The 26652-nt window shown below is 45.8% G+C and overlaps 1 protein-coding gene across 2 annotated transcripts in view; it reads left to right on the plus strand.

Annotated features, from left to right (window-relative positions):
• Positions 1–26652, plus strand: part of PI4KA (phosphatidylinositol 4-kinase alpha) — a 520678-nt gene that overhangs the window by 225755 nt on the left and 268271 nt on the right. For both annotated transcript variants that reach the window (XM_069215218.1, XM_069215217.1), the window contains exons 22-23: positions 14618–14751; positions 24028–24110. In XM_069215218.1, coding sequence (XP_069071319.1) covers positions 14618–14751; positions 24028–24110 — 217 coding nt within the window. The remainder of the gene's footprint in view (positions 1–14617; positions 14752–24027; positions 24111–26652) is intronic.

Here is a 26652-nt window from a genome sequence, read left to right on the forward strand (position 1 = left end):
TCCATATGGTATCCCAAGTGTGCCCTGAACATGTCAGAGAGCACACAGAAGCAACTTTGGTCTCCGAGGGTGGGGTGGATGTAGCTGCCCTGACTGTCTGGCCCTGTACCCTGGAGAAAATACAGACAACAGCCTTATATAAATGGGATCAGAGTTGGAGCACTGAGGGATACGGGTGCAAGTGTCACCATGGTGACTGAAAAACTGATATCCCCAGAACAGTATCTGACTGGTGAAATCTTCATAGTCATCAGTGCTGACAACCAAGCTAAGGTCCATCCCATGACAATGGTGTCCTTAAAATGGGGAGGGGTTACTGGCCAAAAAAAGGTGGTGGTATCCTGTGCAATTCCTGTAGCCTGTCTGTGGGGAAATGCTCTGGAGTCCTCAGCAAAGGCTGAGGTCAAAAGGAAGACCCATATAACTGTACTGGGTATACCTGAGTGTGTGTGTGTGTGTGTGTGTGTGTAAAAACAAGAGCACAATGCAAAGTTCATGGTGAAAAATAGGTGCTGGAGCCTGGAAAAATGGCCTGGCCCTCCAAGAGAAAAGCCAAGAAGTCTGGTAAGCCAGCTTCTGGTCAGCCACAATCTCTGGTCCCCTCTCCTCAAGGAAAAGACATGTCAGACCTTGAGGAAACCGAGCCCCCAGAACTTTGACCTTGCACAGCTGAGCTCCCAGGCCCAGGGGGACCATCTGGGAAGAGCTGTGCCAGGGGCAGAGGAACAGCCACACTCTTGAGAGCCTGAGACTGCAAGCTGCTGACCAGTAAAAGGGGAGATGTCCGTGGCTCCCATCAAACCTATTGGGAGGAGGGACTCCTGTATACTGAGGCCGGAGACACCAAACCTGGTACCACTTGGAGAGTGGTAGTGCCTCAGATGTATAAAGAGTACCTACTCATGCTAGCACATGTCATCCCTCTAGATGGGCAACTTGGCCAGACCAAAACTTGGAATAGGTCAGTTCCTCACTTCTACTTGCCAGGTATTTCTCAGAATGTGAAGGGGTTTGTTAACCCCCGTGTTAACTGTCAAGCCAGTGGCAAGACAGGTAACCACCCAATGGCCCCGTAATTCCACTTTCAGTTGTTGGGGTTCCCTTTAAAAGGGTAGGGTTGACATTGTTGGCCCCCTGGATTCTCCAACAGCATCAGGAAATAGAGGTTCGATGGCATATGTTGCTGCAGATACACATGTTTGGCACAGTCCGCTGCCTGGTGTTGGGCTCGGAGTATTACAAGTTGTTTTTCTTCGAAGAAGTCTTTTTTGGTCACAGGACCGAAGGACTCCTCCCTCTTCGGCTCCATTGCGCATGGGCGTCGACTCCATCTTAGATTGTTTTTTTCCGCTGTCGGGTTCGGACGTATTCCTTTTCGCTCCGTGTTTCGGTTCGGAAAGTTAGTCAGAATCTCGGAAGAAAGCGTCGGTATTGTTCCGTTCGGTATCGGGATAGTTAGGTACATCAACACCGATCATCGGAAGACTTTGGGGTAGCTTCGATTCCCCCATCGGGGCCTGGTCGGCCCGACCGCGTGCGACATCGAAGCCGATGGAACGGACCCCGTTCCGTTTCTGCCCAAAATGTCACAGTAAGTATCCTTATACAGATCAGCACTTGGTCTGTAACTTGTGCTTGTCCCCCGAGCACAAGGAGGATACCTGTGAGGCCTGTCGAGCCTTCCGGTCCAGAAAAACACTCCGGGACCGAAGAGCCAGGCGTCTACAAATGGCGTCCACGCCGACAAAACAACGTTTCGACGACGAAGAGGAAACATTCTCGGTTCCGGACTCAGAATCCGGAGACTCCGACGTCGAACAACAGCAACAAACTGTGAGTAAGACGTCGAAAAGTAAAACCATCGACAAAACGAAAGCCCAGGGGACGCCACTGCCAACAGGCCATGGCTCGACCCATAAAACAGGCGACCCGTCGAAGGCGCCGAAAAAGGGCACGCCCATAGCGAAGACACCCGACTCCGGTCGAGGGACCGCCATGGAGCAACCTCGGAGCCGAGAAAGCGGCTCCGAGAGACAAAAACAAGATACCGGCACCGAAAAACATCGGCACCGAGAATCCATGCCGAAAGGAACAAAAAATCTGTCGGTGCCGAAACCGAAAAAAGATTCTCTCTCGGCGCCGAAAAATACCACACCTTCATCCTACTCAGAGGAACAAGGAATAAGTGGCCAGATGCACAGATTTGGACAAGAGCTCCAAAGTGTAGAATCAGACTACACACAAAAGAGACTGTACATCCAGCAAGACACAGGGAAGATATCAACCCTTCCCCCAATAATGAGGAAAAGAAGAATCAGTCTCCTCAAGGATGACGCACAACCACAAGCCAAAGTGGTTAAAAAAGTCACGCCTCCGCCCTCTCCACTACAACAGGCATCGCCGGCACAAACACCGCCACAAATGCACTCACCAGCGCAAACTACCATAAGTCAAGATAATCAGGATCAAGACGCTTGGGACCTATACGACACCCCAGTGCCGGACAATGATCCAGATTCATACCCTACAAAGCCGTCACCGCCAGAGGACAGTACCTCATACTCACAACTGGTGGCTAGGGCTGCAGAATTCCACAATGTCCAACTGCATTCCGATCCTATAGAGGATGATTTTTTATTTAACACCCTCTCGGCTACACATAGCCAATATCAATGTCTCCCAATGCTACCGGGGATGTTACGGCACGCAAAACAAATTTTTGAAGAGCCCGTAAAATCAAGAGCCATCACCCCAAGGGTGGATAAAAAATACAAACCACCACCCACAGATCCAGTGTTTATTACTTCGCAGTTACCACCTGACTCCGTAGTAGTAGGGGCAGCTCGCAAAAGAGCAAATTCCCATACATCTGGCGACGCCCCACCTCCGGACAAAGAAAGCAGAAAATTTGATGCGGCAGGAAAAAGAGTAGCATCACAGGCAGCCAACCAGTGGCGCATCGCAAATTCTCAAGCGCTGTTGGCCAGATATGACCGCGCTCACTGGGATGAGATGCAACTTCTCGTGGACCATCTTCCCCAAGAATACCAAAAAAGGGCGCAGCAAATAGTTGAAGAGGGACAAACGATCTCAAACAATCAAATCCGCTCTTCACTGGACGCAGCAGATACTGCAGCGAGAACAGTCAACACTGCTGTCACCATAAGGAGACACGCTTGGCTCCGCACTTCAGGCTTCAAACCTGAAATCCAGCAGGCTGTCCTTAATATGCCCTTCAACGAAAAACAACTTTTTGGCCCTGAAGTGGACACAGCCATTGAAAAACTTAAAAAGGACACAGACACGGCCAAGGCCATGGGCGCACTCTACTCCCCGCAGAGCAGAGGCTCTTTTAGAAAAACTCCATTTAGAGGGGGGTTTCGTGGCCAACCCACAGACACCACCAGCCAACAAACAAGAACCACACCATATCAGGGTTCCTTCCAAAGGGGAGGTTTCAGGGGATATAGAGGGGGTCAATTCCCAAGGAGTAGGGGAAGATTCCAGACTCCAAAAACACCTCCACCTAAACAGTGACTTTCAAGTCACGCAACCCCTTCACTCAACACCAGTGGGGGGAAGACTAAGCCAATTCTACCAATCTTGGCAACAGATTACAACAGACAATTGGGTATTAGCAATAATCCAACATGGCTATTGCATAGAATTCCACAAATTCCCACCAAACATCCCTCCCAAAACACGCAAAATGTCACCACAACATTTAGAACTTTTAGGACTAGAAGTTCAAGCACTACTGCAAAAGGATGCAATAGAGTTAGTACCAGTACAACAAAAAAACACAGGAGTTTACTCCCTGTACTTTCTAATTCCAAAAAAAGACAAAACATTAAGACCAATATTAGATCTCAGGACACTAAATACCTACATCATATCGGACCATTTTCACATGGTCACACTACAAGACATCATTCCACTGCTCAAACCGCAAGATTACATGACCACATTAGACCTAAAGGATGCGTACTTTCATATACCAATACACCCTTCTCACAGAAAGTACCTACGGTTCGTATTCAAAGGAATACATTACCAATTCAAAGTGTTGCCATTCGGAATAACAACTGCACCAAGAGTGTTCACAAAATGTCTAGCAGTAGTAGCAGCACACATCAGGAGACAACAGATACATGTGTTCCCTTACCTAGACGATTGGCTAATCAAGACCAACACAGTAAAAAAATGCGCAAACGACACCACATGTGTCATACAAACCCTTCACAAACTGGGGTTTTCCATCAACTATACAAAATCACACCTAGAACCGTGTCAGACACAACAATATCTAGGAGCAACCATCAACACATCAAAAGGAATTGCCACTCCAAGTCCACAAAGAGTGCAGGCATTCCACAAGGTAATAAGTGCTATGTTTCCAAACCAAAAGATACAAGCAAAATTTGTGCTAAAACTTCTAGGCATGATGTCATCATGCATAGCCATTGTCCCAAACGCAAGACTACACATGCGACCCTTACAACAGTGTCTAGCATCACAATGGTCACAGGCACAGGGTCAACTTCAAGATCTGGTGTTGGTAGACTGCCAAACATACCTCTCGCTTCTATGGTGGAACAGCAAAAATTTAAACAAAGGGCGGACATTTCAGGACCCAGTGCCTCAATACGTTATAACAACAGATGCTTCCATGACAGGGTGGGGAGCACACCTCAATCACCACAGCATTCAAGGACAATGGGATATACACCAAACAAAATTTCATATCAATTACCTAGAACTGTTAGCAGTATTTCTAGCGTTAAAAGCCTTCCAACCCATAATAACACACAAATACATTCTTGTCAAAACAGACAACATGACAACAATGTATTATTTAAACAAACAAGGAGGAACACACTCAACACAATTGTGCCTCCTAACACAAAAAATTTGGCAGTGGGCGATTCACAACAACATTCGCCTAATAGCACAATTTATTCCAGGAATACAAAACCAACTAGCAGACAACCTTTCGCGAGACCACCAACAAGTCCACGAATGGGAAATTCACCCCCAAGTTCTGAACAAGTACTTTCAAATTTGGGGAACACCCCAGATAGATTTGTTCGCAACAAAAGAAAACTCAAAATGCCAAAACTTCGCATCCAGGTACCCACACCGCGAATCACAAGGCAATGCTCTATGGATGAGTTGGTCAGGGATATTTGCATACGCTTTTCCCCCTCTCCCTCTCCTTCCATATCTAGTAAACAAGTTGAGTCAAAACCAACTCAAACTCATACTGATAGCACCCACATGGGCAAGACAACCTTGGTATACAACTCTACTAGACCTTTCACTAGTACCGCATGTCAAACTACCCAACAGACCAGATCTGTTAACACAACACAAACAACAGATCAGGCATCCAAACCCAGCATCATTGAATCTGGCAATTTGGCTCCTGAAATCCTAGAATTCGGACACTTAGACCTCACACAAGAATGCATGGAGGTCATAAAACAAGCTAGAAAATCTTCCACTAGACACTGCTATGCATCTAAGTGGAAAAGATTTGTTTACTACTGCCATGCCAATCAAATACAACCATTACATGCCTCTACGAAAGACATAGTAGGATACTTACTACATTTGCAAAAAGCAAATCTCGCTTTTTCATCTATAAAAATACACCTCGCAGCAATATCTGCTTACCTACAAACTACTCATTCATCGTCTCTATTTAGAATACCAGTTATTAAAGCATTCATGGAAGGGCTAAAAAGAATTATACCACCAAGAACACCACCAGTTCCTTCATGGAATCTTAACATCGTCTTAACAAGACTCATGGGTCCACCTTTCGAACCCATGCATTCCTGTGAAATGCAATATCTAACCTGGAAAGTCGCATTTCTCATTGCAATCACATCCCTCAGAAGAGTAAGTGAAATACAGGCATTTACCATACAAGAACCATTTATTCAAATACACAACAATAAAATAGTTCTAAGAACAAATCCAAAATTTCTGCCAAAAGTAATCTCACCATTCCATTTAAATCAAACAGTAGAATTGCCAGTGTTCTTCCCACAACCAAATTCCGTGGCTGAAAGGGCACTACATACATTAGACATCAAAAGAGCACTAATGTACTACATTGACAGAACAAAGCTAATCAGGAAAACAAAACAACTGTTCATAGCTTTTCAAAAACCACACATAGGAAATCCAATCTCTAAACAAGGCATTGCTAGATGGATAGTCAGATGTATTCAAACATGCTATCTTAAAGCCAAAAGAGAATTGCCTATTACACCAAAGGCACACTCAACCAGAAAGAAAGGTGCTACAATGGCCTTTCTAGGAAACATTCCTATGAGCGAAATATGTAAGGCTGCAACCTGGTCTACGCCTCATACGTTTACTAAACACTACTGTGTAGACGTACTAAATGCACAACAAGCTACAGTGGGCCAAGCTGTACTAAGAACATTATTCCAAACTACTTCAACTCCTACAGGCTAAACCACCGCTTTTAGGGGAGGTAACTGCTTTATAGTCTGTGCCAAACATGTGTATCTGCAGCAACATATGCCATCGAACTGAAAATGTCACTTACCCAGTGTACATCTGTTCGTGGCATTAGTCGCTGCAGATTCACATGTACCCTCCCACCTCCCCGGGAAGCCTGTAGCCGTTTAGAAGTAGATCATAAATCTTAAACTTCTGTACATTTGTAAATAATTATTATAAACTCTTAACGTACATACATATTCACTCCATTGCATGGGCACTATTTATAGCAAACAACTCCATCCTCACCCTCTGCGGGGAAAACAATCTAAGATGGAGTCGACGCCCATGCGCAATGGAGCCGAAGAGGGAGGAGTCCTTCGGTCCCGTGACCAAAAAAGACTTCTTCGAAGAAAAACAACTTGTAATACTCCGAGCCCAACACCAGGCAGCGGACTGTGCCAAACATGTGAATCTGCAGCGACTAATGCCACGAACAGATGTACACTGGGTAAGTGACATTTTCATTATACTGGTAGTAGTGGATCATGCCTTTAGGTACCCGAAAGCTATTCCCCTTAGAACTGCCACTGGTCCTGTAGTTGCCTCAGCCCTCTTGAGTGTTTTCACAAGAGTGGGTTTTCCTAAGCAGGTGGTGTCGGACAGAGGTAGTAACTTAATGTCTGGTTACCTTGAGGCCATATGGAATGAATGTAGGGTGACCTACAGGTTCACCACCCCATATCATCCACAAACCAATGGTTTTGTTCACAGATTCAACAAAACCATGGAAGGCATGATTGCAGGACTCCCTGAAAAACTCAGCAGGAGATGGGCTATCTTGTTACCTTGCCTGCTTTTTGCCTACGGGAAAGTACCACAGAAAGGAGTAGGTATTTGTAGGAGGCTGGACTGGCTTGTAGTGAGTACCAAGGGGTACTTACACCTTGCACCAGGCCCAGGTACCCCTTATTAGTGTATAGGGTGTCTAGCAGCTTAGGCTGATAGATAATGGTAGCTTAGCAGAGCAGCTTAGGCTGAACTAGGAGACGAGTGAAGCTCCTACAGTACCACTAGTGTCACTTGCACAATATCATAAGAAAACACAGTGCACAGATATACTAAAAATAAAGGTACTTTATTTTTATGACAATATGCCAAAGTATCTCAGTGAGTACCCTCAGTATGAGGATAGCAAATATACACAAGATATATGTACACAATACCAAAAATATGCAGTATAGTATTAGAAAACAGTGCAAACAATGTATAGTTACAATAGGATGCAATGGGGACACATAGGGATAGGGGCAACACAAACCATATACTCCAAAAGTGGAATGCGAGCCACGAATGGACCCCAAACCTATGTGACCTTGTAGAGGGTCGCTGGGACTGTAAGAAAACAGTGAGGGTTAGAAAAATAGCCCAACCCAAGACCCTGAAAAGTGAGTGCAAAATGCACTAAAGTTCCTCAAAGAGCACAGAAGTCGTGATAGGGGAATTCTGCAGGAAAGACCAACACCAGCAATGCAACAACGATGGATTTCCAGACTAGAGTACCTGTGGAACAAGGGGACCAAGTCCAAAAGTCACGATCAAGTCACCAGTGGGCAGATGCCCAGGAAATGCCAGCTGTGGGTGCAAAGAAGCTGCTACTAGGCAGTAGAAGCTGAGGATTCTGCAGGAACAACAAGGGCTAGAAACTTCCCCTTTGGAGGATGGATGTCCCACGTCGTGAAGAGTCGTGCAGAAGTGTTTTCCTGAAGAAAGACCGCAAACAAGCCTTGCTAGCTGCAAATCGTGCATTTAGGGTTTTTGGATGCTGCTGTGGCCCAGGAGGGACCAGGATGTCACCAATGGCGTGAGGAGACAGAGGGGGTGTCCAGCAAGACAAGGAGCCCACTCAGAAGCAAGCAGCACCCGGAGAAGTGCCGGAACAGGCACTACGAAGTGGAGTGAAACGGTGCTCACCCGAAGTTGCACAAGAGATTCCCCGCCGCCGGAGGACAACTCAGGAGGTCGTGCAATGCAGGTTAGAGTGCCGTGGACCCAGGCTTGGCTGTGCACAAAGGAAATCCTGGAAAAATGCACAGGAGCCGGAGTAGCTGCAAAAGACGCGGTTCCCAGCAATGCAGTCTGGCGTGGGGAGGCAAGGACTTACCTCCACCAAACTTGGACTGATGAGTCACTGGACTGTGGGAGTCACTTGGACAGAGTTGCTGGATTCAAGGGACCTCGCTCGTCGTGCTGAGAGGAGACCCAGGGGACCAGTGATGCAGTTCTTTGGTGCCTGCGGTTGCAGGGGGATGATTCCGTCAACCCACAGGAGATTTCTTCGGAGCTTCTAGTGCAGAGAGGAGGCAGACTACCCCCACAGCATGCACCACTAGGAAAACAGTCGAGAAGGCGGCAGGATCAGCGTTACAGAGTTGCAGTAGTCGTCTTCACTACTTTGTTGCAGTTTTGCAGGCTTCCAGCGCGGTCAGCAGTCGATTCCTTAGCAGAAGGTGAAGAGAGAGATGCAGAGGAACTCTGATGAGCTCTTGCATTCGTTATCTAAGGAATTCCCCAAAGCAGAGACCCTAAATAGCCAGAAAAGAGGGTTTGGCTACTTAGGAGAGAGGATAGGCTAGCAACACCTGAAGGAGCCTATCAGAAGGAGTCTCTGACGTCACCTGCTGGCCCTGGCCACTCAGAGCAGTCCAGTGTGCCAGCAGCACCTCTGTTTCCAAGATGGCAGAGGTCTGGAGCACACTGGAGGAGCTCTGGGCACCTCCCAGGGGAGGTGCAGGTCAGGGGAATGGTCACTCCCCTTTCCTTTGTCCAGTTTCGCACCAGAGCAGGGCTGAGGGGTCCCTGAACCGGTGTAGACTGGCTTATGCAGAAATGGGCACCATCTGTGCCCATGAAAGCATTTCCAGAGGCTGGGGGAGGCTACTCCTCCCCTGCCTTAACACCTTTTTCCAAAGGGAGAGGGTGTAACGCCCTCTCTCTGAGGAAGTCCTTTGTTCTGCCTTCCTGGGCCAAGCCTGGCTGGACCCCAGGAGGGCAGAAACCTGTCTGAGGGGTTGGCAGCAGCAGCAGCTGCAGTGAAACCCCTGAAAAGGCAGTTTGGCAGTACCCGGGTTTGTGCTAGAGACCTGTGGGATCATGGGATTGTGCCAACAATGCTAGGATGGCATAGAGGGGGCAATTCCATGATCTTAGACATGTTACATGGCCATATTCGGAGTTACCATTGTGAAGCTACACATAGGTAGTGACCTATGTGTAGTGCACGCGTGTAATGGTGTCCCCGCACTCACAAAGTCCGGGGAATTTGCCCTGAACCATGTGGCTAGTGCCAGGGTGCCCACACACTAAGTAACGTTGCACCTAACCTTTACCAGGTAAAGGTTAGACATATAGGTGACTTAAAAGTTACTTAAGTGCAGTGGTAAATGGCTGTGAAATAACGTGGACGTTATTTCACTCAGGCTGCAGTGGCAGGCCTGGGTAAGAATTGTCAGAGCTCCCTATGGGTGGCAAAAGAAATGCTGCAGCCCATAGGGATCTCCTGGAACCCCAATACCCTGGGTACCTCAGTACCATATACTAGGGAATTATAAGGGTGTTCCAGTATGCCAATGTAAATTGGTGAAATTGGTCACTAGCCTGTTAGTGACAATTTGGAAAGAAATGAGAGAGCATAACCACTGAGGTTCTGGATAGTAGAGCCTCAGTGAGACAGTTAGTCATAACACAGGTAACACATACAGGGCACACTTATGAGCACTGGGGCCCTGACTGGCAGGGTCCCAGTGACACATACAACTAAAACAACATATATACAGTGAAAAATTGGGGTAACATGCCAGGCAAGATGGTACTTTCCTACAGTATTTCTCTCGTTGAACTTCTGATTGGTCATCCTGAAAGAGGACAATTATGTCTGGTGAGGGAAGGCTGGGAGAGACCCCTCAAAGAGCGTAAGCAAGACATAGTGAACTATGTACTTGGCCTACATTCAAAGATGGCTGAATACATCGAGAACTCATCCAAAAAGCTCCAGAAGCTGTGGAATGACAAAAAGACCCCAGTGGTGGAGTTCCAACCAGGGCAGAAGTTGTGGGTACCCGAGCCTGTGTGGTCTCAGGGCACTCCAGGACAAATGGAGTGGCCCTTACGCTTTCCCCCCAAAAAAGGGTGAGGTCACCTATCTGGTTAACTGAGGCAGTCTCATGAGACCTGGTAGGGGTCATCTATATGAACTGCCTAAAACCTTTCCATGACAGGGCTGATGTGAGCATGCTGATGATCACTGATGAGGATCAGGAAAAAGAGAATGTTTCCCTGACCTCCTCTCCCACAGCCCCAAAGATGGGTCAGTTGTTTGAGTGGTCTTTTCAGTCACACCCTCTGCCCAATAGTAGCCTGACTGCAGGCATGTCTTGGAGCAGTATGTTGAGGTGTTTTTCCACACCCGTGGTCAGGCTGACTGGTGTATCGATGATGTGGACACTGGTGATAGCATGCCCGTCAAGAGTAAAATCAATACAATCTGGCCAAGTGAAGGATAGCATCAGAGCTGAAGTCAGCAAGATGCTGGACCTAGGGGTGATTGAGCCCTCTGCCAGTCCCTGGGCCAGCCCAGTGTTCTTAGTCCCCAAACCTCATTCCGAGGGAGGTTTACCAGAGCTGGGGTTTTGTGTGGAATAGAGAGGTCTCAATTGTGTCATCAAGACAGATACACACCCTATGCCAAGAGCAGATAAACTAATTGACAGGCTAGGGGCAGCAAAATTGGTCAGTACCTTTGATTTGACATTAGAGTACTGTCAGATTGGTCTAGCCCCTGGAGCTAAAGAAAGATCAGCATTTCCGACCCCATATGGACATAACCAGGTTACTGTTATGCCATTTGGTATAAAGAATGCCCCTGCCACCTTTCAAAGGTTGATGAACAAGGTCCATGCTGGGTTGGAGGCCTTTAGTGCAGCATATCTTGATGATATGGCTGTCTTTAGCTCCACTTAGCAGGATCACCTGATCCACCTTGGAAGGGTCCTTGAAGCTCTGCAAAATGCATGCGTCACTATCAAGGCCAGCATGTGCTAAATAGGGCAGGCCAAAATTGTATGCTTGGGTCACATTGTAGGTGGAGTCCAAGTACAACCCAGGATCCAGGCAATTGTGAACGGAGTTGCTCCAACCACCCAGACCCAAGTCCTTGGCTTAACTGGGTACTACAGAAGGTTTGTGTAGGGGCACCCTTCACTGAATTGACCTCCAAGAAAATGCTAAAGAAAGTAAATTGGACAGTGAGCTGTAAATAGGCTTTTGACACCCTGAAGGAAGCAATGTGCTCAGCACCCATTCTAAAGGCTTCAGATTACTCCAGGCAGTTCATAGCGCAGACAAATGGCCCTGAACATGGGATAGGAGCTGTCCTATCCCAAACCAATGATGATGGCCATGACCTACCTGTTGCTTTCATTAGAAGGAGGTTACTCCCAGAGAGCAGCGTTGGAGTGCTGTTGATAGCCTTTGCTGTGGTCTGGTCTCTGAAGAAGCTGAGACCATGCTTGTTGGGTTCTCACTTCCGTGCTCAAACATACCACAGGCCTCTGAGATGGCTGATGCAAATAACAAGTGAAAACCTGCAGTATATGTATGTCACCCTTACAGCAGGCCATCTAACCCTAAGGCAGGGTCCCTTATATTACATGTGTGGACATATCTGCCAGAGCAGATATGCCCCTGCTATTCTTTGTCAATTTGTAGACATAGTAAGTGACCAGGGAAGCCATTTTAAATATGTGTGCTAGATATTGGTCAATAGAAGTTCCCCAGCTGCATTATGGCTTCACTGAAACTAGGGATGTTTGATATCAAACATGTCGTATTGATAAACCCTCCTTGATTCCAGTGATGGATTTATTATTACATGCATCCAGACGACACCTTAGCGGTGACCGCCCTGAAAAACATACCAGCTCCTGGTGCACTGGTCGACTAGTTTTAGCCAGCCTGCCACCAACAGACATGTTTCTGACCCCCAGTGTAAAAGCTCTTGGGCAGTCTGCACAAAGCCTGCTCCTGCAGGGGTGTCAACACACAGCAGGATGACCTGCAGAACTGCGTTTCAAGGCAGGTGGGCTTCCCCCCCGAACTAGGGCCAATTTGGCACCTGGGCAAGTGGGAAAATTAGTAGTCAGAGAGGCGTGTCCACCCCTCAGGTCAGTTCCATCCCTAAGGTGAGTTGCCTGATGTGGACATTTAATTGCATAATCTGCCATCTTGGTGATGGCAGAACTAGGAATTCTGGGACAGGGTTATGCCCACTTCCCACAGTAAGTGGTCATATAGGGGGCATAGTGACCCCAGTGGTAAATAGCCCTTTGGCTACTGCCCTGCATTCCCCTAAACAACCATAAATTCAGTGTTTATGGGAGCCCCTGGTGCCAGAAAATCAGATTCTGCTGACCTAAAGAAGAAGGATATTCTAGAGATGCAAAAGTGAGAACTGAAGACCAGTGGCTGACTCTGCGCCAACCCTGCCAGCCGGCCTGCTGACTTCGACAAACGTCCAAAGACGCCTCGTCCTGCAGCTGCTTGTGCCTCCAAAAGCCCAGGGGGACTGCCAGCCTTCGCCCAAGATCCAGGAAATCCTGTGGAGCAGATTCCCTGCATCTTGCAGGCACCCCAAGAGCCACTGTGAGGATTCTGGATGGCCAAACCTCGACGCTGGACAGCGCCACTGCATCCGAGCCCCATAGCCCAAGTTGATGTTGGCCAGTGGTGCCAACGAGGTCTTCAGACCCTCCAGAGACAAAGTCCATTGTAGGTCTTCTCACTGCGACCTTCAAGCCGACGTCTCCAGCCTCTTTGTAGGGACCCCCCTTCTAATGCGACCACCTCCGGTGATGGAAACCAGACAGTCTATGCACCTCTGCACCTGGGCGCCACGGATCAAGGAGAAGAGGACCACTGGTGTCCCTACGTCCCCGAGCCTCATGAGACCTGAGCCCACTTGTTGGTTCGGTCGGACTGGACCCTCAGGCCATGCCTGCAGCCTCTTTCTGCAGACCCCATCAACCACGGCCGCCACCGGTGCCTCTGCACCCGGCCACTCTGGACCGAGTAGAATAGGACCATTGGTGCTCCTGTGTTCCCGAGCATTGTAAGACTGAATCCCCCTGTTGATTCACCCAGCCTGGTTCACCAGTCCCTATCTGCAGCATCTTTGTGACCGGACCAATCGCCTTTGACTTCCTCAGGGCACCAGATGCTAAACTGCACCTGGAGGTGATCTGTTGGTGTGGCCTAGGACCTTGCCCTATACTCGCCTTAAATCTGGATGATTGGTCCTGTAAGTTGCTGTGAAATACCTGTTTGCCGTATATGTTTTCCCTCCCATAGGGTAACATTGCAACCTAAGAAAATTGCACTGAGGTTTGACTTGTCAAACCTGTAAAGATATTTCTTGCAAAACGTACTTACCTGATCATATGATTCTGATGCCTAAGTATATATAAAAAGACCTGTTATTTTTATAAATTGGCGTAGATCTCCTTATTGAGTTATATGTCTCATTTATTGACTGTGTGCCTATGATAAATGTCTGACACTCCTGTCTGATCAACCTAAGGCTGCTCGACCACACTCCCTCCTTGGAGAGCACCTTGGGATTGCTAGAGCAAGCCCCTGTCCACTGGTAAGGGAACCCCTGGAGTCTTTGCACAGTATATCTCATTTTGAATACTATAAAAAGAGCCAACTTCCTAAAATTAACAATTAAACTCAACCGCAAAAACGTTTTTTTACTTTATGCTTAGTCTGTCCAATATAAATCAAGTTGCACAGACATCAGATAGCATGTAATTACATTACATCCAGTCGGATAAATGCAGAAATTGCGTATGTGTAATCTGGTATGATTATCTGTCATAAAGTGTTACACAATACAGTTTTTTTCCGATTGTACTTGTGGGCAGAAGGTCACCCCTAACTTCCATTGCAGGAGATGAGAACCTCTCACTGTAGTTGCTTTGTAACATGTAGAGTTGGTATCATGACATTTCCAAGGGCTGCTTTTGGTTCCGAGCATGGGCCTGGGATTGACCATATTTTTCTAATTCTGCCTTTCCCCTTCTAGGCTGAGTTGAATGAATTGAGAAGCACCATCATTAACCTGCTTGACCCGCCTCCAGAGGTCTCTGCTCTAATCAACAAGCTGGATTTTGCAATGTCCACCTACCTACTGTCTGTTTACCGCTTGGAGTACATGAGGTAGGTTTAGCATATTCCTGTGTTTCTTATGACCATACTTCAGGGAATAGGGAGGGGTAGCGAAGGGGAATGTGCAGAATCTTGTGTGTGCTTGTGTGCTTTCGGGCATCAGTAAAATCTATTCAAAACATTCTTCATTTGAAAATACTCCACTGGCTTCCGGTGCTTAAAAAATGCCTGTTTAAAACTGGCTGCATAGTTTTCAGAGTCTTCTACAACATAGGCCCAGTATATTTAAAGGATATATCACTTTTTTATATTTCCCAGGCGACATCTCAGATGCTACACCACCAATACGTACACCCACCTTTGAGTACCCCTGCATCAGAGGCAGATAATTTTATTTTCTGGCCTCCAATTTCTGGAATCCCCTTTTTTGTTTTTTTTTAATTGCGGATTCCCTATTCTGACTTTAAGTCCAAACTCAAAATTTGCCTTCCAGCTTAACAGTACTGAAATTAGCACCAAGAATCCCTATTGTAAGGTGTAAGTTTAGTTTACAAAGTGTTCTTCAGAGTTCCCAGTTGGGGTTTGACAGAGTTAGGATCAGTTGATTTTTGCACGTTCCTGTTTCTATTGCTTCTACAGTTGTCATTTCTCCAGCATTGTTCCCCCATTGGCTCGCTCTAGATCTGCCTTTCTCTTCTGTGGTTGCTTAATTCAGTACTGGTGGTATACCTGTCATGACAACACTGTCGACAGGTTCTCATTATCCTAATGAGACTACTGGATTCGGGCGGCAGAATCACTTGTATTGCGGGGGACTGAGTCTGATCCCACACCAGGTAGATAGAGAAATAGAGATAGAGAAAATAAAACAAGGCCGCAAATGTAGCTATTGTTAAAATGATATGATGAAGCTAGAATAAAACATATCTAGGTTAAAATGCACAGTAGCAGGTCTAGCTTTGCTAAAATAACGTGTATAAAACTATAGCTAAAATGGCAACACAACAACACCAGCTTGCTTCCAGTGCCCTGGCCTTTTTCCTCTGCACTACCAGAAACCGTTGCAGGCACTGCAGTGGACTCCTGTACAATAGTATTTGTTGTGCTTAATTGCTCTCTGCAGGGGCTTAGTGATTCTAGGCTCTTCTTCGTACCCATCCCCTATGCCCGCCCTGTCCTCACCTGCCAGTTGGGTCAGCTCCAAACACCAGGACATTCATTAATTTCTTTTTTTTTTTTTTTTTAAAGAGTTGTGCTCTGGGATTGATCAAAAGGGCACAGCCACACCCTCTGTCCCCAGACCTGGCAACTCACCAGGAAGAATTAAGATGACCCTGCCATGTCACTTCCCAAGATAGACAAAAGATTACACAAGAAATATCTTTAAAAAATACAAAAAGCTTCAAAAGGAAGTTGTTCAAAAATAAGAAGATATGTCTAAGTCAGAGGGAGACAGCAATGCATGCCCTGGATCCCATTTTTAAGGTAGCTGAGGAAAATGACCTTTCTATTGAGTGCACATTACATCTGATGTATTGCACTTATATAGGTTATGTGTCATTTCCAGTAATAAGTATTTCGATGTCGCAATACAAAGTAAATTTTTCTTTAATACTTAATAAGTGGTGTTCTTTACTATGAAAATCAGTGGTACTCATTTTTATTAAACAACAGGATAATCAAGAGAGAGCGTAAAGGAGAAAGATTAAATTAAAACTTGCAAAAATTCACATTTATTCCTCGCAGATTACGTGTGGATGTTGGCATCAGTTGATAACCCTTGAAGCAATTTTAATAGGATGGGACCCATAGCCTACAGAAGGATCTCTGCAATAGTCACAATAATCCACGGACAGTCCTTGATAGGATAAGAACCTGTGACCTGCAGTTTACACACCAAGTAGCACACACATTAGCCTTCTACGTTATTTTGTTATGATTCAGACCTGTGTTCAGCAGGCAGAACACAGATGTCAACAATAAGTACATTACCCACCTGAACAATCTTGTTGGTATTAGACTCTCTAACACCTGCTGGATACACATAGTACTGTACAACAGCGGCCACAACCCATAAGCTGTCTTTAAATGTGGTCTATGTATGATAAGTCAGAAGACCAGCTTTGTTACACAGCAATGACATTTGGGTAAATTATATTATGTGTAGCATGACAGACATCTTGCAAATAACAGTACCCAAGTCGTGCATACACATTCCTATTAATTTAATTTGCACAAGTAGCGTCACCTTTTTGCAGATTTTGAGCATGCACACACATGCTACATTGTGCTGGCCATGGTGTTGTGATGGGTCAAAATATTGAAAGTTACCGCTGCTTCACCTTATGCAAGCTTAATGCCTGTTGCTTCCCGAAGCATATCCCAGTCGCACATCACAAGTTCTCCTTCAGTCTGTTGGTAACAGAGGAGTTACTCCAGGCAATGTAACTGCCTTGTTGCTTCACCGACACCAGGGGGCCGATGAGTGCATTTAACCACGAATCAGGCAAGCACCCCAGGTGAGATTACAAAGAAAGGGAGCACACTGCCTACACTCCAGCAACAAAGGCCAACCCCAATGCATCATGGTAAATGCAGTCGAATTCGTAGTCCATTCCGTAAGTAATAAAGTCTTTCACCTCTGTAGGCGCAGCAAGTGCTGTTTATCCCTGTACACGTGTTTCTGGGTTTAGCCCATCATCAGCAGGGAGCAGCATGGTATAGGGGCTTGCTTGAAATGCCGCCAAATGTTTTCTCAGGTTTATGTACCTCTCATGGCGCACAGGTGCCTTCCAAGGCTCGTCAGCCGTGGCTCAAGGGAGCCGTCCAAAGACAAAATTACAAAGAAAGGGAGCACACTGCCTACACTCCAGCAACAAAGTCCAACCCCAATGCATCATGGTAAATGCAGTCGAATTCGTAGTCCATTCCGTAAGTAATAAAGTCTTTCACCTCTGTAGGCGCAGCAAGTGCTGTTTATCCCTGTACACGTGTTTCTGGGTTTAGCCCATCATCAGCAGGGAGCAGCATGGTATAGGGGCTTGCTTGAAATGCCGCCAAATGTTTTCTCAGGTTTATGTACCTCTCATGGCGCACAGGTGCCTCCCAAGGCTCGTCAGCCGTGGCTCAAGGGAGCCGTCCAAAGACAAAATTACAAAGAAAGGGAGCACACTGCCTACACTCCAGCAACAAAGTCCAACCCCAATGCATCATGGTAAATGCAGTCAAATTCGTAGTCCATTCCGTAAGTAATAAAGTCTTTCACCTCTGTAGGCGCAGCAAGTGCTGTTTATCCCTGTACACGTGTTTCTGGGTTTAGCCCATCATCAGCAGGGAGCAGCATGGTATAGGGGCTTGCTTGAAATGCCGCCAAATGTTTTCTCAGGTTTATGTACCTCTCATGGCGCACAGGTGCCTCCCAAGGCTCGTCAGCCGTGGCTCAAGGGAGCCGTCCAAAGACAAAATTACAAAGAAAGGGAGCACACTGCCTACACTCCAGCAACAAAGTCCAACCCCAATGCATCATGGTAAATGCAGTCGAATTCGTAGTCCATTCCGTAAGTAATAAAGTCTTTCACCTCTGTAGGCGCAGCAAGTGCTGTTTATCCCTGTACACGTGTTTCTGGGTTTAGCCCATCATCAGCAGGGAGCAGCATGGTATAGGGGCTTGCTTGAAATGCCGCCAAATGTTTTCTCAGGTTTATGTACCTCTCATGGCGCACAGGTGCCTCCCAAGGCTCGTCAGCCGTGGCTCAAGGGAGCCGTCCAAGGACAAAATTACAAAGAAAGGGAGCACACTGCCTACACTCCAGCAACAAAGTCCAACCCCAATGCATCATGGTAAATGCAGTCGAATTCGTAGTCCATTCCGTAAGTAATAAAGTCTTTCACCTCTGTAGGCGCAGCAAGTGCTGTTTATCCCTGTACACGTGTTTCTGGGTTTAGCCCATCATCAGCAGGGAGCAGCATGGTATAGGGGCTTGCTTGAAATGCCGCCAAATGTTTTCTCAGGTTTATGTACCTCTCATGGCGCACAGGTGCCTCCCAAGGCTCGTCAGCCGTGGCTCAAGGGAGCCGTCCAAAGACAAAATTACAAAGAAAGGGAGCACACTGCCTACACTCCAGCAACAAAGTCCAACCCCAATGCATCATGGTAAATGCAGTCGAATTCGTAGTCCATTCCGTAAGTAATAAAGTCTTTCACCTCTGTAGGCGCAGCAAGTGCTGTTTATCCCTGTACACGTGTTTCTGGGTTTAGCCCATCATCAGCAGGGAGCAGCATGGTATAGGGGCTTGCTTGAAATGCCGCCAAATGTTTTCTCAGGTTTATGTACCTCTCATGGCGCACAGGTGCCTCCCAAGGCTCGTTAGCCGTGGCTCAAGGGAGCCGTCCAAAGACAAAATTACAAAGAAAGGGAGCACACTGCCTACACTCCAGCAACAAAGTCCAACCCCAATGCATCATGGTAAATGCAGTCGAATTCGTAGTCCATTCCGTAAGTAATAAAGTCTTTCACCTCTGTAGGCGCAGCAAGTGCTGTTTATCCCTGTACACGTGTTTCTGGGTTTAGCCCATCATCAGCAGGGAGCAGCATGGTATAGGGGCTTGCTTGAAATGCCGCCAAATGTTTTCTCAGGTTTATGTACCTCTCATGGCGCACAGGTGCCTCCCAAGGCTCGTCAGCCGTGGCTCAAGGAAGCCGCCCAAAGACAAAATTACAAAGAAAGGGAGCACACTGCCTACACTCCAGCAACAAAGTCCAACCCCAATGCATCATGGTAAATGCAGTCGAATTCGTAGTCCATTCCGTAAGTAATAAAGTCTTTCACCTCTGTAGGCGCAGCAAGTGCTGTTTATCCCTGTACACGTGTTTCTGGGTTTAGCCCATCATCAGCAGGGAGCAGCATGGTATAGGGGCTTGCTTGAAATGCCGCCAAATGTTTTCTCAGGTTTATGTACCTCTCATGGCGCACAGGTGCCTCCCAAGGCTCGTCAGCCGTGGCTCAAGGGAGCCGTCCAAAGACAAAATTACAAAGAAAGGGAGCACACTGCCTACACTCCAGCAACAAAGTCCAACCCCAATGCATCATGGTAAATGCAGTCGAATTCGTAGTCCATTCCGTAAGTAATAAAGTCTTTCACCTCTGTAGGCGCAGCAAGTGCTGTTTATCCCTGTACACGTGTTTCTGGGTTTAGCCCATCATCAGCAGGGAGCAGCATGGTATAGGGGCTTGCTTGAAATGCCGCAAGGCAAGCACCCCAGGTGAGATAGCATGTACCTAAAGGTTCCACTGTAATCAGTTACTCCTTTTCCTTTCTATGTTTTTTTTATGTGTCTCACAGGTGCAGGACCTGAAGCCACCAAATTAGACTTGATTTTATTTTCTTCACATTTGAGGTTTTTAACTAATATGAATTCACATAAACACAGATGTGCATGTTTTACCTTATACAGACTATAGTCAACAAATGTTGGTTATGGACCCCTACACAATATCCATTGGTGCTTGTGTGACTTACCCTCAATTGTGCACTCTAACATTGGATTTTATTACAATGGCATACAAGAGCTGTGGATTCGAGTTCACATCCATATTGAAGTTGCTCTTCACAAGCCTCTCATTGGATAGAAAAATATCTTGCATCATAAGCATATTATGCAGGTGTCTCCTCCTACTCCAATCAGGAACATGGGTGAAAACACAGGAGATCCAAGGAGGAGCACGTTTATTCCTCCTGGGAGCTAGTGCCTAGTTTGGAAAGTATCCACCGTGCCTCTCCTGGATTCTCCTGTAAGCAAATCCTGCCTGTCAATAAGCCATGACTGTTGTTTTCAATCTTCAGGTGTCTGGACACCCACTGAGACACGTCCCCTGGAACTGTTGTGACTACCTCTCTGTCTTCTGGTCTTTGGGTGGTGCTGGTGCCCTGTGGTCCGATTAAGCCTTCCCTTCCTTTTCATTCAACCAGATTAGAGTCCAGCGTGGTATTGCTAGCATTGGAAAGGTCTGAGAGGCCAGATGATTTGGTCTTGGCACCTGTTGCGTTGGTCTCTCTGCTGATATTAGAACCATTGTCCCGAATTTAGCCTCACCATCTACCACTTCGTATATTTTGCAAATATTCGCAGGCCGAAAAAAACCAGTTTTTAAATGAATGAATAAAATGTAAATAAACGAATAAAGTTTACTTGGATCTTTTTTTGTAATCAGCATATGATCTAGAACAACAGAGAAATGTGATAACTACAAATAAACAATGCTGTGCTTAAAGTGAGAAATGGTATTTGATGAGTAAAAATGTCAAACCTTAGCCAATGCTCTGACGAAATACGCAATTACTTATCTGTAGATAAGAAAAGCAGGCTATTCATTTTTGCGCAATTTTGTAGCAAACAACAAAAACAAGAAACACACTTCAAGAAAGAACTTCAGTAAAGCAGAGCAAAGAAATTCATAATAAACGTGAACAATTAATAAAGGTTGAACAAAAATAAATTCCGTCTGCACCTTTCTACACAATTCAGACAATTGAAGTTGTCTACAGTGTGGATTATCAGCACTAGGAACTTGCATTTTTCAAAGATCTGGCATACACAACATTGCTGGTTCAAAATTTACAATTGAGAAGATTCAAGAGGCTCTGCTGCCTCCTACAGACTGCCAAAGAGATTGGAAATGTATTTCTCTTTGATCATTGGAATTCGAGGCTTTGGAAAACAACAGAGGATAAAATATTGGAGAGGGCCGGATGTGACCCGCGGGCTGTAGTTTGGAGACCCCTGATCTACCTGATAAAACAAACAGATACCTACTTGAACAGTTCACCTTTCTGACGCCGTAGACTTTTCGGACACCCTCCCTAGGAGTATTGAAAGTGACACAGAAAACATCCTCCTTCCCGACTATTCATATGAGTGTGTATTCTGGAATGACAGCACATTTCTAGAGTAGATTGTTCCTTGGAGATAGAATTCCCGATTTGAGACAAACGTGACTCAGAAGAATGGACTTGATCTGCTGTTAGAAAATCCAAAAAGACTTTGTAGATTCCCTTAACTCCCAAAAACGTATATCAAACCTGTACATGAAAGTATAGCTGATGATGCTAGGTAGTGATACTATCTTTCGTTTTAATAAGGCTTTAATGGATACTATACAAGTGGTCCTGAGGAAACCCTTATCCACCACAGCAGTCTTGTGGCAGATGGCTAAAAGCACAGGAGTGTCTTTTCTGATCCACCCTCTTTGCCAGAAATCATAGTTATGTGGGCCTCTTTAGCCATGACAAATCTCATTACCATTACTTCTGCACTACCTGACAGGGAATCTCAGAGCTTTGAGGCTCTATAAAGGAAGATCTTGGTCTCTGGCAGTTTGGTGCTAACAGCTTGTAGTGTCTGGTAGTGGGGTCAAACAGTCCACCAAAGTGGGATTAAATCCCATTGATGCTAAAACTCAGTCTGCAAGTTCTAGGGTTGCACTCATAAAAATAGTCAACTGGATTTCCTGGCGATGTGCACGCCTTTCAGATTGATGGGCCATTTCATTGTTAAAACTGTTTGGTGAGAGGGTGAAAAAGTGGCTTGGGTATGTCAAGCAGAGCAAAGCGGGCTACTGCCTGAGCTCTGAGACTGGCCACTCTAGCTGGAAGGGTGCACCAACAGAACCAGAGATTCTGCGGGTACAGGCACTTATATAATAGACCAAGAGAGCAAATCCATCCTCGGGGATGGATGCCTGTATAGACCATCAACAAATACAGCCCACCCTGCCTTGTTTCCACCACACTAACAACTTCAAAACCACTTCAGTTCTTTCATGGTTTTTAAAAAGTGGTTCCGTTTCTCAGCTGGGCAATGGATGGATGGGCTTTAATTGAAACGGAAAAGCATTGACGCAGAAAAGTGGGCCTTGAAGATCATAAAATCTCATTAGTCCCTACCTTTTTACAGGAGACAGTGATGCATCCATCCTGCTCTCACATCCCTATCTCCCACAGAAACGTCTCCTGTAGTAAAGGACCAGAGAGCACACGCCAATAGAAGAAACAGGGAAACACCAGATGTCCTCTAATCACCAAGAAATCTGGAGGCCTACCCAAACAAAAGTTCAAGATGGCAACCCTCCAGCAAGTCTTGAGGGAATTAAGCTGGTTGGTTTTCCTAGGCTTGCTGGTACATACTTTGCATATTGCTATTGAAGCATGCCATCATTTCTTACTACAATTCAAAGTAGTGGGCAACCACATTAAATTTGTGGTTATCCCTTACAGGTTTTGTTCAGGTATGCAGCTGTCCATCAAAGTAATGATGATGAGGATAGCGGTAATAGCTCACATGTGCTGCAGGGAATTAACGTCTTTATGTATTTGAACAATTGGGTAATCAAAACTAAATGGCCACCACTAGCATAATTTTGCTTGCACAGGTTTCACCTATTAAGATCTATGGGAATGAATGTGAATTGCCAGTTTGCAATCTATACAGGATAATCTATACAGGAGCAAAGGTTTGAGAAAACAGAAAATTTCTGGATGGTTTATACTTTATATTAAATAATGTTGCGAGCTGGGTATTAACGGCTGCTCAGACTGGATGATAGATGAGTTTACCAAAGAAAAAAAGGAAAAAGAGAATTCAATTCCCCATAGAGGCAACAGTGAGGACAAGTTTTCAAAGGCCTCTTTCCATATATTCACAGAGTATTATTGCCAGTACTCAGTGAAGATTAGTATTTCAGCTCCAGAAGGTGAGACTCTAAACTTTTCTAGTATAATAATTAAAACATAGGTGCTTAGATCAGCCTTAGGAATCAGCATTAAGGATTATTCATTAGAAGAATACTCCATTACATTCTTTTATGTGTAACCTTTTAGGACACTTTGTACCTCTAAGAAAGTGAGATACAGAAAGAAAGTAACTTATTCTTTGTGTTACTTCTGCTGAATTACATATGTATAATTATTCCTTATTTAAGCTTTTTAATAAACTTGGTTATTAGTTTTCAGAGCACACTTTAAAATATTCAGATGCTAAATAGCTATATCAGTATTCTAATAAAACATTTATTGGCAACCTGATTTGCTTTGTTTGGATATTTGATGTATTAGCATCTTTAGGCACAATGGCTTATGCCTGTGTTTCGTCTACAGTACGTAAAGTACATTACATAACTGTGCCTGTCATTGAGGGCTACCTTACACTTCTAGCTGTGTTTGAGCTTGACTTCTCATTCAGGGTGAAAGGCATTACCCAAGTGACTGCCAGTTGTGTTCTCAGATGTTCCTGTGGAATTTCAACTTATGTAGTGTGTTTGTGATCACAGGGTTCTGCGCTCCACTGACAAAGACCGCTTCCAAGTGATGTTCTTCTACTTTGAGGATAAGGCCATTCAAAAGGACAAATCAGGTAAGGAGTTAAGTAATTGAGTGAATTTGTAAGAGTGTGTGGCAACATAGTGTATCAGGTCCAGACCAAATCTCTTTGGGTTTATGGAAAGCCAACCTGCTGAAAAAGGTGTGCAGTACTGTTAAGGGAAATGTCTACCATTTGTGCCCGAAGACCTGTAAAATATTTCATAGGTGTTTATACCTCCTTGTAAAAATGCCAAACTGTGCCCACAAATCTTTTAATAGCAAATTATGAATATGAGTCTTGACTTCCTGGCTGGCTTCAGAAACCTATGAGCTGTATTTAGTTTCACCATTATCGGCCCTAAAAGGAAGAACTTACCTGCCAGAACTGGAGAAACCAACTTCCCGATTAACCCCTAGACATAGTGTGAATCTCTACTGTATCATTTTGGTGGGTTACCTTCCAACTGTTTGTAGTTGTGCATGCATAGATGCAACAATGGAGTTCAGAAAGGCAGAGTATTCTCAGAGATTAAGACGTTGGCATTGTGGAGTTGGGAACCTACCTGTTTAAAGTGGTGTGGTGGCTGGAAACAGGAGGTGTGAAATGTTTTGGTGTGCTCTTGTTATTCAGGACTAGTGTGTCGGAACTGGAAGCTGGTTATAGGGCGATCAGTCTTTATAAGTGCACACCCTGTATTGGTGCTGGTTTACTTGAGTCCATCTGGCAGAATCCCACCCTTTTTGTGGGGAGCAAATCCACAGAAACATTAGGTGCAAGATTCCAGCTCCACAGAAGTCATGTGGGTGGTGTAAAGGCAAACTCTAGCCCATGTGTGACATCTGACTTTCATGGCATCTGGTGCACTTTCAGCACCATATTATTATGGCCTTATTAAAGTGTCAGTTATGCCAGTTGGAATGAGCTAGTGTTACCATATCTAGGGGACAGAACACATACACTGGGATTTTTTTTAACAGCCTCCCAGGGCCCAAATATGCCAGTAAATTCTGTTCCATGAAAGCAAACATTTGAGGGAGACTGCAAAAAAGAGTGCATTTTTCTACAATTAATAATTTTGGAGATCTATTTACAGCAGTTTTGAAAATTTACAAATAATACATTTATAGACTGAACTCGATTCTAGATTACTCCTTCTCTTACAACTTGAGTATCCTTACAAAAATGATACATCATAAAATATAGTTCCTGTAGTAGTATGTATGTGAAGCTGTGTCTTTTCTCTCAACCTCTTCATCACATTCTGCTTGAGGTGGTGTGCAAGAAACTGGAATTTTGTTACAGTTGTCCTCCCACTTTTTGCCCCCTTTCGAACACTTTGATGCTGGGTTTCGACTCTTGACAGTGCACTGAGGCCTGGTAATCAGATCTCAATGACAGTGCACTTCCCCTAAACAAAATAAGTCTAATTGAGACCCAATTAGCATGGAGTTTAGCACCCCTGTACGTCCACAGTAAATGGTACCCCTGGTGCCTAAGGCATGGGTGTTAAAGATGATTCTTAAGGGCTGCAGCACATCTTACACCACCCTAAGAGGCCCACACACAAATTACATGGTGCAAACCATGTTTTGCCATGTCAGATACACTGCATGGGCTATATACAAGTCATCCCTGAAGACCTACACCAAAGATTGGTGCCAAACCCCTTCAGACTGCTTGCACTTCGACAGTTTCCCGGGACCAACTTTGCAAAGAGCTGGACAACCTCCCCACACCCTTGGAGGACTGCCCTGCACCTGAACAACTGAGAAAGATCTCCCCTTGAACAGAGAATCTGCTTCCATGCATCTGCTAGCACTGCTCCCAAAGTCCGGTACTCTATCCCTTTGGCCATCGGGCCCATCGACTGAACAATGAGCCAAGAGAAGATTGCTTGGAGCTCAGGAAATCAGCCCTGCCACTTCACTGTGGTCCCAAGATGCTGACCCCTCCCGGAGCCTCTCTGCATTTATACCCGGTTGTTGGACTCGTTGCAGCAAGTATGGCTTGTTGGTGATCCAGTCAGGACTCCAACAACATAAAGATAGACCTATTCTCGAGGGAAGTGACTATCCACAAGACCATCATCAAGAGTGGCCCTGCTGGCCTGTTTTCCCCTCAACACCAGTACAGAGAGTGAGCCTCTGACCACCACGGCCCGAAACCGAAAAGCGCCACTGCACACAAGCCCCACAACCTGAGTCCACGTGAACTAACGGTGCCAACAGGGTCCAGAGACCTTCTAGAGCCAAGCCCCCCTTTGGGTTTGGCTGGTCTGGTCTCCCAGTTCCCACCAGCAGCGTCTGTCTTCAGGGAACCAAGAACTGCAAGTGCCTCCCACAGCGCGACCCCGCCGGACAAAGCACCACTGCACATGAGCCCCACAGCCCGAGTACCAAGGATCCAATGGTGTCCCTGAGTTCCAGAGACCCTTGACACCTAAACTCCCCTGTGTATTCAACTGGACTGGCCCCCCGTCCCTGTGTGCAGCCTTTTCTCATCAGGACCGTTTCTCATTGAGTTGAACATGGCACCTGACGCCAAAAACACACCTCTGATACCCAAGGCTACAGAGACGACCAAGGTGATCTGT

Source organism: Pleurodeles waltl, chromosome 11 (assembly GCF_031143425.1).
Source record: "Pleurodeles waltl isolate 20211129_DDA chromosome 11, aPleWal1.hap1.20221129, whole genome shotgun sequence".
In the NCBI taxonomy this organism is placed as follows: Eukaryota; Metazoa; Chordata; class Amphibia; order Caudata; family Salamandridae; genus Pleurodeles; species Pleurodeles waltl.